Source organism: Ipomoea triloba, chromosome 15 (genome assembly GCF_003576645.1).
Source record: "Ipomoea triloba cultivar NCNSP0323 chromosome 15, ASM357664v1".
Classification (NCBI taxonomy): domain Eukaryota; kingdom Viridiplantae; phylum Streptophyta; class Magnoliopsida; order Solanales; family Convolvulaceae; genus Ipomoea; species Ipomoea triloba.
Window position 1 is genome coordinate 25,622,333 of NC_044930.1, and position 11,946 is coordinate 25,634,278.

General features: G+C 34.5%; 1 protein-coding gene across 1 annotated transcript; it reads left to right on the forward strand.

Annotated features, from left to right (window-relative positions):
- The first annotated feature begins 60 nt into the window (after positions 1 to 60).
- On the forward strand, positions 61 to 2,158 carry LOC116005937 (putative late blight resistance protein homolog R1B-17). The gene is made up of 2 exons (XM_031246170.1): positions 61 to 2,082; positions 2,144 to 2,158. Exons 1-2 carry the CDS (start codon positions 61 to 63, stop codon positions 2,156 to 2,158), a joined length of 2,037 nt encoding a protein of 678 aa, XP_031102030.1.
- Positions 2,159 to 11,946: the final 9,788 nt, after the last annotated feature.

Here is an 11,946-nt window from a genome sequence, read left to right on the forward strand (position 1 = left end):
GGGGGGGGGGGGGGGGGGGGGGGGGGAAAGTATGTATTTTGGGCATTTCCTAATCTTTCTATGACCTTGGAACAAGCAGTAAGAGATATTGAGGAAATTGAATCAAGAATCTTGGCTGAAAATGCAAATGATTTTTCATATGTTGGTTCATCTACAAATGATTTCAAGGAGGAGAATGCTATGGTTGGGGGTAGCTTGCAATATGCTTTTGATACTGAGAATGAAATCATTGTAGGATTCGAGGAAGACGTAGAAGAGATAGTGCATATGCTCATTCAGTCAGAGTCCATAGAACGAGACATTATCTCAATCGTGGGCGAAGGAGGCATTGGAAAGACAACATTAGCCGAAGTAGTCTTTCAAGATCAACGTATTACTGCTTGCTTTGAAACTCGAGCATGGGTTGTTGTGTCTAAAGAATATAACCTTAAAGAGATGCTCATTGGTTTATTACGTTGTATTATGCCGATTACTAGAGAAATCTCTAACATGGACGAAGATCAACTAGAAGAGCAACTACGTAGAAGTTTGATGGGTAAGAGGTATCTAATTTTCTTAGATGATGTATGGACTACCAAAGTCTGGTATGCCATCCAAAGATGTTTTCCACGTAATTCTAATGAAAGAAATCCAATCATGATAACTACTCGGGTAGTTGATGTGGCTGAACACTTAAGTTATTTTTGTGACATAAAAAGAATGAAGTTCCAAAATCTAGAGAACAGTTGGAAATTGTTTTCTATGAAGGTGTTTGGGGGAAGATGTTTTTGCACCCCTGTACTAGAGCAACTTGGGCGTCAAATTTCTTCTCAATGCCAGGGATTACCATTAGCAATTATTGTGATAGCTAGATTTCTTGCAACAACCAAAGGATCATTAGAAGTATGGAGAGAAGTTGCAGAAACATTGGATGGAATGGATTGGGCTGATGACAAAACTTCGAAAATACTTTTTTTGAGCTATAATTACTTGCCTAGTCAATTAAAAGCTTGCTTTCTTTATTTTGGAGTTTTTCCTAGCAATTGTTCTATCCCTATTAAGAAATTAATCAACTTATGGGTTGCAGAAAGATTTTTAAAGCCAGAGAAAAATAAGAGCTTGGAGGAAGTAGCAGAGAATTGCTTGCTTGATCTTATTAACAGAAGTCTAGTTCAAGTTGACAAAGTAAGTAATGATGGCAAAATGAAGTTGTGTAAAATTCATGATCGGTTGCATGAGATTTGTGTGAGAGAGGCTGAAACAGATAACGTTGTTCAGATCATCAATAAAACATATTTCCAAACAGTTTGTCGATGGATAAGTTGTCAATCAAGTCATTGGCCTTTCACTCAAGCCAGTTGTGGGAAAAACAGGTACAGTAAAATCCACTCCATTCTCTTCTTTGGCAAAGAGTTCTACTTTTCAAAATGCAGGTTGGTGTACTCGTGTTTGAAAGTGCTAACAGTACTGGATCTGTCTTTGGTTAAATACTTACATGGCATGCCTAGTGGAATAACGGATTTGATTCATTTGAGATACTTGGCTTTAAACACTATAGGTTCTCTTCACAAGTTTAGATTGTTGAAGCTTCAAAATTTGCAAACTCTCATTGTCTGTTCATGGATAGAAGATTATCCTTTGCAACTACAGAGTAATATTTTGGACTTGCCACTGTTGAGACATTTGCGCCTTGAAAAGAGGTGTTCACAATATCTCCCAAGCATGGTTCGAGAAAATCTACAAACTCTTTATTGGTTGAAAGTTTCTAGCTCGAACCAAAATCCAAACTTTAGAATGGTTCCAAACTTGAAGGAACTAGGGATTTACATCGAAGGCAAACTGGTGCCTAGTTGTCTTAAGAGATTTGTCAATTTACATCAACTTGAGAAGTTAAAATTTGAAATTGGAAGGGTTGAGCGGTTTTACCTTCCTACTGCTTTTCCGTCAAACCTTAAGAAATTGACATTTCGTCGAACTTATCTTCCATGGAAAAAGTTGGGTGTAATTGGTAAGTTGCAGAAGCTTGAGGTGCTCAAATTGAAAGATTTTGCCTTTCATGGTCCAAAGTGGAAACCAATAGATGGGGAGTTTCTGGTATTAAAGGTACTCCTTATTGCACGTTCAGATCTGAAAGAATGGAATGCAAATGTTAATCATTTCCCAGTTTTGGAGCGCTTAATCCTAAGATATTGTTGGGATTTGAAAAAAGTTTCAAATTGTTTTGCAAAAATTGGAACAATGAAATTAATTGTGTTAGATAGTTGTACTTCTTCTCTTGTGGCTTCTACAAACCAGTTTTCTTCTACAAACATGTTATTGTTTAAGAAAATGCCTGATTGTGCACTTGGTGTTCGTCTTGTTGGAACTAAGGTTTCTCTCTAACTCTTCTTTAAAGTATGAGTTCTCTGTCTTCAAATTCCTTGTGTTTATTTATTTTTATTCTTGTTCTCATTTTCAATTACTTTTCAAGGTTGAATTGCCAAATAATGAAAGCTCTGAAGGAGAAATTATGGAAAGCTCTGAAGAAGAAATTGTAGAAAGCTCTGAAGAAGAAAGTGTTGAAAGCTCCGAAGAAGAAAGTCTTGAAAGCTCCGATCATGAAGAAGGGCTGAATGCTCAGAAAAGTGTGATGAGATACCTAAAGAAGTTGTTAAAAGCTCTAAAATGGAATGAATTGAGTAAATTGAAGAGGAAAGTGTGGAGAGCTCTAAGAAGAGAGTGGCAGAGGAGGATGAGGCTATATATATAATTTTACATAATGTAATATTGGTACTGTAGTTGGTGTATATGATATCTACTATTTTGTACAATAATTTACCTCTTATTTTAGTTGTTTTGATGCTTATTTTCTTTATCCTAGTGAAACTGAGAATTGTTTGTGTGTTATATTGTCCTAAGGGTTGAATTATCCACAAGGAGCATGAAGAATTTTGCAACATTTTGGACAAATTTTGGAAGAAAAGAAAATTACCTAAGGAAGGAAATGAAACAAGAATAAGAATTGGAAAAGAATTAGAAGCTGCCTCATAGGCTCAAGGCCCATCTGTCTCCTATTTATGCTGCAATTTTCTACAATTTAAGGAGTTCCCGACCCTAGTTAGTTTTAGTTTATTTTTCCTTTTCTCTTTAGATTTCCCTAGTATAGTTTAGATTAGTTTTCCATTAGATTATTTTCAAGCTTGGAATCTCGAATTGGAGTTGGATTTGTTCTTCATCATCAGTAAAGTTCTCATTTTCCCTTTATTTACTTTATTTTAAGATTTCTTGCAGTATTTATGATTATTTATTATTGTTTTACTTTGTTTACTTTTATGATGCATGAGTAGTTAGTTTTTGGGTTTGGATTAGGGTTCTATTGTTATTCTTGATGCTAGGTTTATGATTATTGCATAAAGGGGATAATTAATTAATCTAGTGTTTTTATGTTTGAATTGAATTATAAATTCCTCTTATTGATAATTGATGCGCAACTTTTATTGATTTGCTTTGGAGAGGACTTCATCACAACGAAAGTTGGATGAAAAACTCAGCCTAACCAATTTCAACCCAATTTTTCATATTATGAGAATATGGGTAATTTGGAGGCTTATAATGCTTTTGTGTTTTAAGGTTAAGATTGATGCATCACGAAAGTGAGGCAATCCTAACCTAATGATTACGAAAGTAGTTGAACTGAATTCTTGAGTGCATTGCCAATAAATCCCTTGGTTAATTGTTTTTCTCTAATTTTGAGATTGTTACAACATCAAGATTGCAATACCCCTAATCTGACCCATTCTTTTATCATATAGTTTATTCCTCATTTAATTTGCATCTTTTATTTTATTTTCATTCCTTAATCTTATACTTTAGTGCCTAGAATTCTACTTATCATACAAGTACGTGTCATAATCCCAATCCTCAACGGAACGACAATTACACCCTCTTTTTACTATCACCATTTTACTCATCAATATACATAATTTTGCTCTAATTTCGTCCAAAAAGGAGGCTATTTATGCAATGTAATTTAATTTCACTTTTTATCTTTCAGCTTGTAGGCTCATGATTGAAGTTTGTAAGGTGGTCATTGCCAACGTCCTCTGTTTGGTTTCATCGAGTTCAGAACTGGGGAATGTTGCCAACAGTCCAATAGTCCATAAATATATCCAGTTTTCCAGTCCAATCCAGATTGGTGTTGATCTGTCTCTTTGGGTTGATTGAAGATGCTTATCATCTCGAGCAGAAAAGATCTCTTACTTCAGTTCCCCAGTGGATTCTTCAAGCACAGCTCAATGGTTCATCAAAATGTTGTATTTTTTGCTTTCCAGTTGATTACAATAATCTAATCCATCTCTGTGTTATATTGCTTTCTGTTACATCCTATGTTGAACTCATCAAATTGGTTTATGCCTGGCAAATGTTTATTTTGAGAATGCGATATTTTTACATTATGATATTGTAGCATTTCCTTGAACTATATATATATATATTACCTTTGGAATTGAAAAGAAAGATTAGAAAAACAGAAGAGTTGGTTGCAGAATAGAATACTAAAATGAGTGCAAATGCTAGAGAGTCACATGTGCAGTTGGCATTTGCTATATTGTATCTGTGATAATAGAAGAAAAAGACTAAAACTTGACTTGCTATATTTCCTGTTTTGACAGCTAACACATTAATTGAGGCTAACAACTATGGGTTGAGTTGCAGAAACATTTTAGAGTTACTCAATGGCTACTACAAATAGTAGAACACAGCAGCTTCTGCAACCCAATCCATCTCTGGTTCTTCACCTTTTGCAAGTCTTTATGGGGAAGAAAACCAATGATCTACAAGGTTCCAAATTAGTATTATATTTTAACTAAAAAGTATTACACGTTTCACGGTAAGATAGTCTCATACAAAACTTACTCACAAGAAGTAAACATGAAATGGGCTCGGACTTGGATGGTTCAAGTAAAGATGCCAAAAAGGGATTTAAGATTGGAGAATTAAATAAAAGCATAGGGAACGAGAAATGCAAGGAAGTGTCCAAATATTACTTGATAAGGGGGTTTCAAGGGCTAAACGCGCTCCTTATTGCACAATCGGATCTCAAACATTAGAAAGCAGTTGTTAATCATTTTCCAATTTTTGAGCGCCTAATCTTAAGATTTTGTTGGGACTTGAAAAAAGTTCAAATGTATTTTGCAAATATTAGAACTTTGAAATTAATTGAGTTAGAAAGTTACGTGGATAAGTCCACAATATAAGCATTGGTGTTTTGTAATCATTATACGATGGACCATGATCCACCTTACAAGATGGTCCATTGATATAAAGTTCATTATTAGTATATTGGAAGTTTATTTTTAGTACATTGAAAAAGTTCATTATTTGTGTATTGGAGGTTCATTTTTAGGTATATTACTAATGAAACTATAGTAGAATTGAAATGATAATTTCATGTTGGTATAACGAAACTAAAAAATATAGCTCATACAATAACATAGATTGTCAACTGAATCTGAAATGTAATTAAAGTAATACTTCAGCGTTACTATAATGAAACTAGTTTGTGTGAAAAATAAAATTCATAAAATAATATATATTATCAAATAAAATTAAAGTTAATTAAAATGGTACGACATTATTTCACTTTATTGTTTACCCTGCTACTGTGCTACATGAATCATGGTCCACAATAAAATTTGCCTACTATATGGGCTTATCTTGGCCAGAGCATTACAATTCATGGGCCAAACTAGCCCAACCTTTGAATAGTGATAGACACTAGTAGTTATATCATGGACCATGGTTTAAAAACGGCGTCGTTTCTTTAACGGTTGCCGTCACATCTTAAAGGAGCTTCGTAAATGAAACTACAGTTTATCTAAAATGAAATTGCCTCACATTCGTTTTTATATTATCAAATGAAACTGTAGTTGTGTTGAAATGAAACTGTAGTGTATATAAAATGAAACTGAATAACAGTTTCACATATTTGAACGTATATTATCCAATGAAACTGTAGTTATATTTAAATGATACTGTAGTTGTGTTGTAATGAAACTATAGTATTGATTTTACCGCATTCTTGGATGCATATCAAAAGATTTGGGGTTACCCCCGGGTATTATCGTTCTCTCAAGGAGGTCAAGTAGGAAGCCGCGCTTAGCTCTTAGTCAAGGGAATGCATTGTGTTTTCATCATTCGCCCCATCACGAAAGTTCAACTAATAATAGAATTGTTGTTGTAGTTTGAACAAAACGAAGAATCAATAAACGAAATCAAATAAAGAAAGCTAGGGAATGAATTGTGAGCAATCATGATGCATCATTGTGTATCTTTTGCATAGGAGAATTGACTTGTGTGGTTGGTTATTCTTGGGTGACTTTGCTACTACCGTTCACCTTTGGTCTATTGGGAACTCTCTAGCTTTGGAGTGCTTTTAGGCAACCAAGAGGCATAGAGACATTTTTACAAACACTTTGCCTATATCACATTACCTAATCATACTTGTCAATTCTAAAATAGGAAATCACAATTAATCAGAGCTACAACAATGCTAGCAATATCTTGCCTAGCTTTGATGCCTTAGATCATTCAAATTAAAGAGTTAGCCAACCTCAAGGAACACATACAAACCATCATTAATCATGAACAAGAACAATTTCTCCAATCCACACAATCCAATCTCCAAAATAGGAATTAAGAATTAACACTTAGCATCATGAAATTTCACAACTCAATCCCTAATAGAAAATTACCTACTCATGATTGTAAAGTAAAACCTAATTGCAAAATGGAAATGGAAATTGAAATCTAAATTGCAAACAAGATCAAAATAGAAATAGAGATTTACCTAACAAGAGCAATAGAATTCCAAATCAAAGCTTGAATGTAGATCTTCTTCAACAAGATTGCAAGGAAATGTAAATGTTACGTTTCTCTTACTACAATCTAAGTGTAAGCTCTACCTTCTCCCTAGGAAAATCTAATCCATAATTAAGACTAACCAAAAAGCTCCTTAAAATATCTATCCTAATGCCTTAAATAGCCTCCCCCAATTGCCCTTGGATAAATTCCTCATGCCATGCCCATCCACGCCACGTCCACGCGTGGATGGTCACGTGAAAAACATTCCTTCAATTTTTCAAGCTTAAGAATTTGGTAACTCTCACAGTTACTTCATGGATGAAAAAATGTCATTTACAACTGCCGTGTGATATTTTGGGTTTGCCACAATTGAGGCATTTGCATGTTGACAAGAGATGTTCACAATATCTCCCTTGCTTAGTAAAAAAGAATCTGCAAACTCTTTATTGGTTGAAAGTTGCTAGCTCTGACAAAAAACCAAACTTCAGAATGGTTCTAAACCTAAAAGAACTTGGGATTTACATTGAAGGCCAATTGGTGCCTAGCTATCTTGGGAGCCTTGTACATTTACATCTACTTGAGAAGTTGAAGTTTGAAGTAGGAAGAGTTGAGCGCTTTTGTCTTCCAACAGGATTTCCACCAAACCTTAAGAAGTTGACACTTAGTTATACTGATCTTCCATGGAAGGAGATGGATACAATTGGCAAGTTGCCGCACCTTGAGATGCTGAAACTAAAAGATTTCGCCTTTTGTGGCCTAACGTGGGAACCATCGAAGCAGGGCTTTCGGGAATTAAAGGCACTTCTTATTTCACGATCAAATCTCAGACATTGGGATGCAAGTTCTAATCATTTCCCAGTTTTGGAGCGCCTAGTCTTAAGATATTGTTGGGAATTGAAACAAATTCCAATTAATTTTGCAAAAATTGAAACACTGAAGTTAATTGTATTAGAATGCTGTTATTTTTCTCTTGAGACTTCTGCAACGCATATTTCTTATGCAAAAAGCATAACATTAAAGGGAAAGGCAGGTTGTCCACTTCGTGTTCGTAAAGTTGGAACTAAGGTTTCTCTCTATTTCTTGTTCATTATTTGTAACTATTAGTTTTTTGCCTTCTAATTCCTTGTGTTAATTTAATTATTTATTTTTGTACTCATTTTCAATTACTTTTCAAGGTTGAAATGCCAAATTATGAAAGCTCTGAAGAAGAAAGTGTGGGAAGCTCTAACGAATTGAGTGTGAGGAAATATCTAAAGGAGAAGGTTTCGAAATCTCTGAATGCATTCAAAGAATTGAAGAGGAAAGTGTTGTAAGCTCTAAGAAGAAAGTGACTGGGGAATTTATTAATTTTGGGCTTAATATGAACTTTTATGAAAGCCAAGGAATGTATATACCTATGAAACTTATACTTAAACTCCATATTAACTTTTCCAATTGCCAATTACTTTCTACTTTTATGTAAAGAGTTCTTTCCAACTTTAATTATATTCATGAACTATTTGATTTGTACTTTCCATCATCAACCTCAAAATCAATCAAAAATTCAGTACTTGAGTTTTTAAAACTTGCCACTTTAGTCCTATAGTCGGGTACTAAACCTGGCACTAAATTTTATTCTTCTTTGGCTAAAAGTGGCAAGTTTTCAAAGCCGTTAGGTATTAAATGTTGTCAATTTTGGAAGTTGATAACCACAAAAGTGGAAAATCCAACAGTCGTCTATTTGAGGGACTAAAACAGGAATCTAATAGTTGGTAAATGCACCATTTATTATAATTTTGTCCAAAGAGGTTATTCTGATATGTTGCATTTGAATTTGAGCTTCACTTTATTTTTCAGCTTGTAGGTTCCTGGCTGCAGTTTGTAAGGTCTTCATTGCTGAATAAGTTTTCTGTTGCTTTCAAAAGTTCATGCACTGGATAATGTTGATAAATATAGCCACTTGTCCGGTCCAATCTAGATTGGTGGTGATCTGTCTCTTTGGTTGGGAATTTGCCTAATCACTTTCAGGAGAAAACAAATAGAGGATTCCTTGCTGTAATTCTTCAAGTGCAGCTCAAAGGTGCATCAATATAAGATGTTGTATTTTTGGTTTCCATTTGATCTGAACAATTCAGCTGTGTGTGTTTTGATGTTTTTCTGCTCCAATGACACCATGGCTATGTTGTAATAATCCACTGTTAAATTCAGTATTCTTTACAACATATTATAATGCCTTTTGGTGCCAATGAAACCTGCATTCATGAAGGCTTAAAAAGAGACACTACAAATTGTTTGAGTGCTTCATTCCGTATAGTAAACTTCTCTCATTCCGAAATCTGCAGATAAGTCTTTCTCAAGTTATGGAAATGCATAGAACTATGCACATATGCATTATCTGCCCTTTGAGTGATATTTATACTCCATCAATTCTCAAACTCTTTTTTTAAAGTTGAGTACTTATTATAAGCCAGATTACCTTATTTGAAAGACCCATACAAGTAGTGGTGGTGTTGGTGGCGGCAGTGTGGTAGTAGTTAGGGTTGGAAATAGGCTAGGCCGAGCCGAGCTTTAGAAATTTAGGAAATTTATATCGTGGACTAGGGTGCACAATGCACTGTGCACCCCGTACCAAAATATTAGGAGGATGAGTTATGTGTATTTTGTGTCAATATTCTGTGTATTCAATGAAGACATTCTGTGTATTCTAGGCAACCGTTCTGTGTATTCATGTTAGTATCACATGTTGTGATGTGTTTGTGCATTCGAATGTTAGGAGGGTGAGTTCTGTGTATTTTGTGTCAATATTCTGTGTATTCTATGAAGATATTTTGTGTATTCTAGTCAACCGTTCTATGTTTTCATGTTAGTGTCACATGTTGTGATGTGTTTGTGCATTCAAATGTTAGGAGGGTGAGTTCTGTGTATTTTGTGTCAACATTCTGTGTATTCTATGAAGACATTTTGTGTATTCTAGTCAATCGTTCTGTGTATTCATGTTAGTAACACAGGTTGTGATGTGTTTGTGCATTCGAATGTTAGGATACATATATAGAATATAAGCCCAAGTATTTTCTCTTATGTTCCATGTTTTTCAAATTTCACAATGTCGTTTAAATATTCACCTTTTGTCATGTGTGTTTTTGTGATCTGATGAATTTGTGTGTGTTTTTTGTTCTTGCTTCTTCGTCACTGTTTTTGTTGTTGTTCAAATTACAGTTATATTTTAGTTTTAAAAAAAAACTGTAATGAGATCCGTAACAATACGGCGTCATTTCTGACTAGGGTCCACAACGGTCCACGGTATAACGATCCAGAAATTTAGGCCTGGGCCTGCTATGAAAATCTAAAGCCCAAGCCTGGGCCTAGGCCCTTATGTAGGCTTTTTTTAGGCTCAAGCATGAGCCTACAGTTGGCCTAGCCTGTCCTGAAGTCTTTTTAAAAGCCTATTTAACATATAGGCTTTTAAAGAGGCTTCAAAATAGATCATAAATAGGGTTTGAGCTTATTTAGATAGGGTTTGAGCCTATTTAAGGCCTCTATTTTAAAGCCTTTTAAAGTATACCTGTAAAAAATTTACAAAAAATACCTAAGTTCAATTGTATTATTATTTGTTATCCTATATAATATCCTAAATAATAAACAATCAACTCACATAATTAAGTTGCGATATTTCATTAAATATTATGACAGTAAGATCCGTTAATAAAAAAAAAATAAGAATACATACCGCAGGATTAGCAGCAATGTTTATAGTTGAATCATAATTTAGAATGACATTTTGGAGGTGGAGAGTTAGAGTTTGGTAATTATATATACTTGGGATTGTATTGTAAATATAAAGATATATATATTGTATAATATATATATATATATATATATAGTCCAAGCTTGTAGGCCTGAAGGTCGAGCTTGGTATATATAGGCCTGACCTGTTTAGTTTAATAGGCTTTTGAAATTGGCTCAAGCATGTCCTTTCTACTAAACGAGCTAGGCCTAACTAGGCTTTAATTAGACCTGGACATAGGCCCCTACAAGGGGTCTGGTCTATTCCCACCCCTAGTAGTAGTAGTGGTGATGGTGGTGTTGGTGGCCTATCAATTTTAACATAATGGCACTGTTTGGTAAATGACTGTTAGCTGATTGTGTTAGCTGATTGGGTTAGAAGGTATGATTAGTTGATAACATTAGCTTATTGTAAAAAGTTGTTTGATAGATTAGCTGTTAGCTGATAGCTGTTTGGTATAATTTTTTTCTCAAAATGCTAATTGAAAATGCTGCTTTGAGTTGCCTTTTGAAATTTAGTATTTTGGAGTTACAAAAAGCTTATTAACCAAACAACTAATAGTGGTCAAATAAGCCAAAATTGGCTGATTATTTACCAAACGGGGCCAATATCTATCTCTGCAACATTTTTGTTATAAGGATACAAGCAACCTATCAATTCAGCATAAATTTCCTGTGGAGGTGTCCTGAGTCGCCGTTCGCCCCGGGCCGGCCTAATTAAGGGCCAAAGTGCTGGCGAGATTGGTTTTTCCATACGAGAAGGGGTTTGAACTCCCGAGTTCTCTTAAGGGACAAGAGTGCCCGACCATTCACGCCAACCAAGCTGGTTTAGTTTGAAAAATATAAATTGTCCCTGGCTTATTTTGAAATATGAGTACAATAAATTGTCCCGAGAGGAGGAAGCTATTCGATCTGATATGTTGCAATTGAATTTGAACATCATTTTATCTTTCAGCTTCTAGGTTCATAAGTTCATCATTATATTGCTGAATAAGGCCGATTTGATGAGTGTTTATCACAGTCCAAATTACTTCTCTAAATGAGTGGACCAATATAGGATAATAACTAATTAATAATTAATTTGAATGTTTAAAAATTAAACTTAAACAATAATGTTGAATGGTTTGTTGTCTCAAGGACTATTTTAGTGTCCAAAGGGTGTTGTTACAACAACTAATTAAAGGTGACAAAGTACATAAAGCCAAACTAGGAGGAGGAAAGTAAACAAATTCAATTGGCAATTTGGCATAAGGTATATGATGACTACTACTTCAATTCTTCCCAATTCGACACCAAACATTTCTTATTATTTTTATTGAAAGCTTGCGGTAAAAGCAAAAAGAAAAAAAAAAAAAAAAAAAAAAA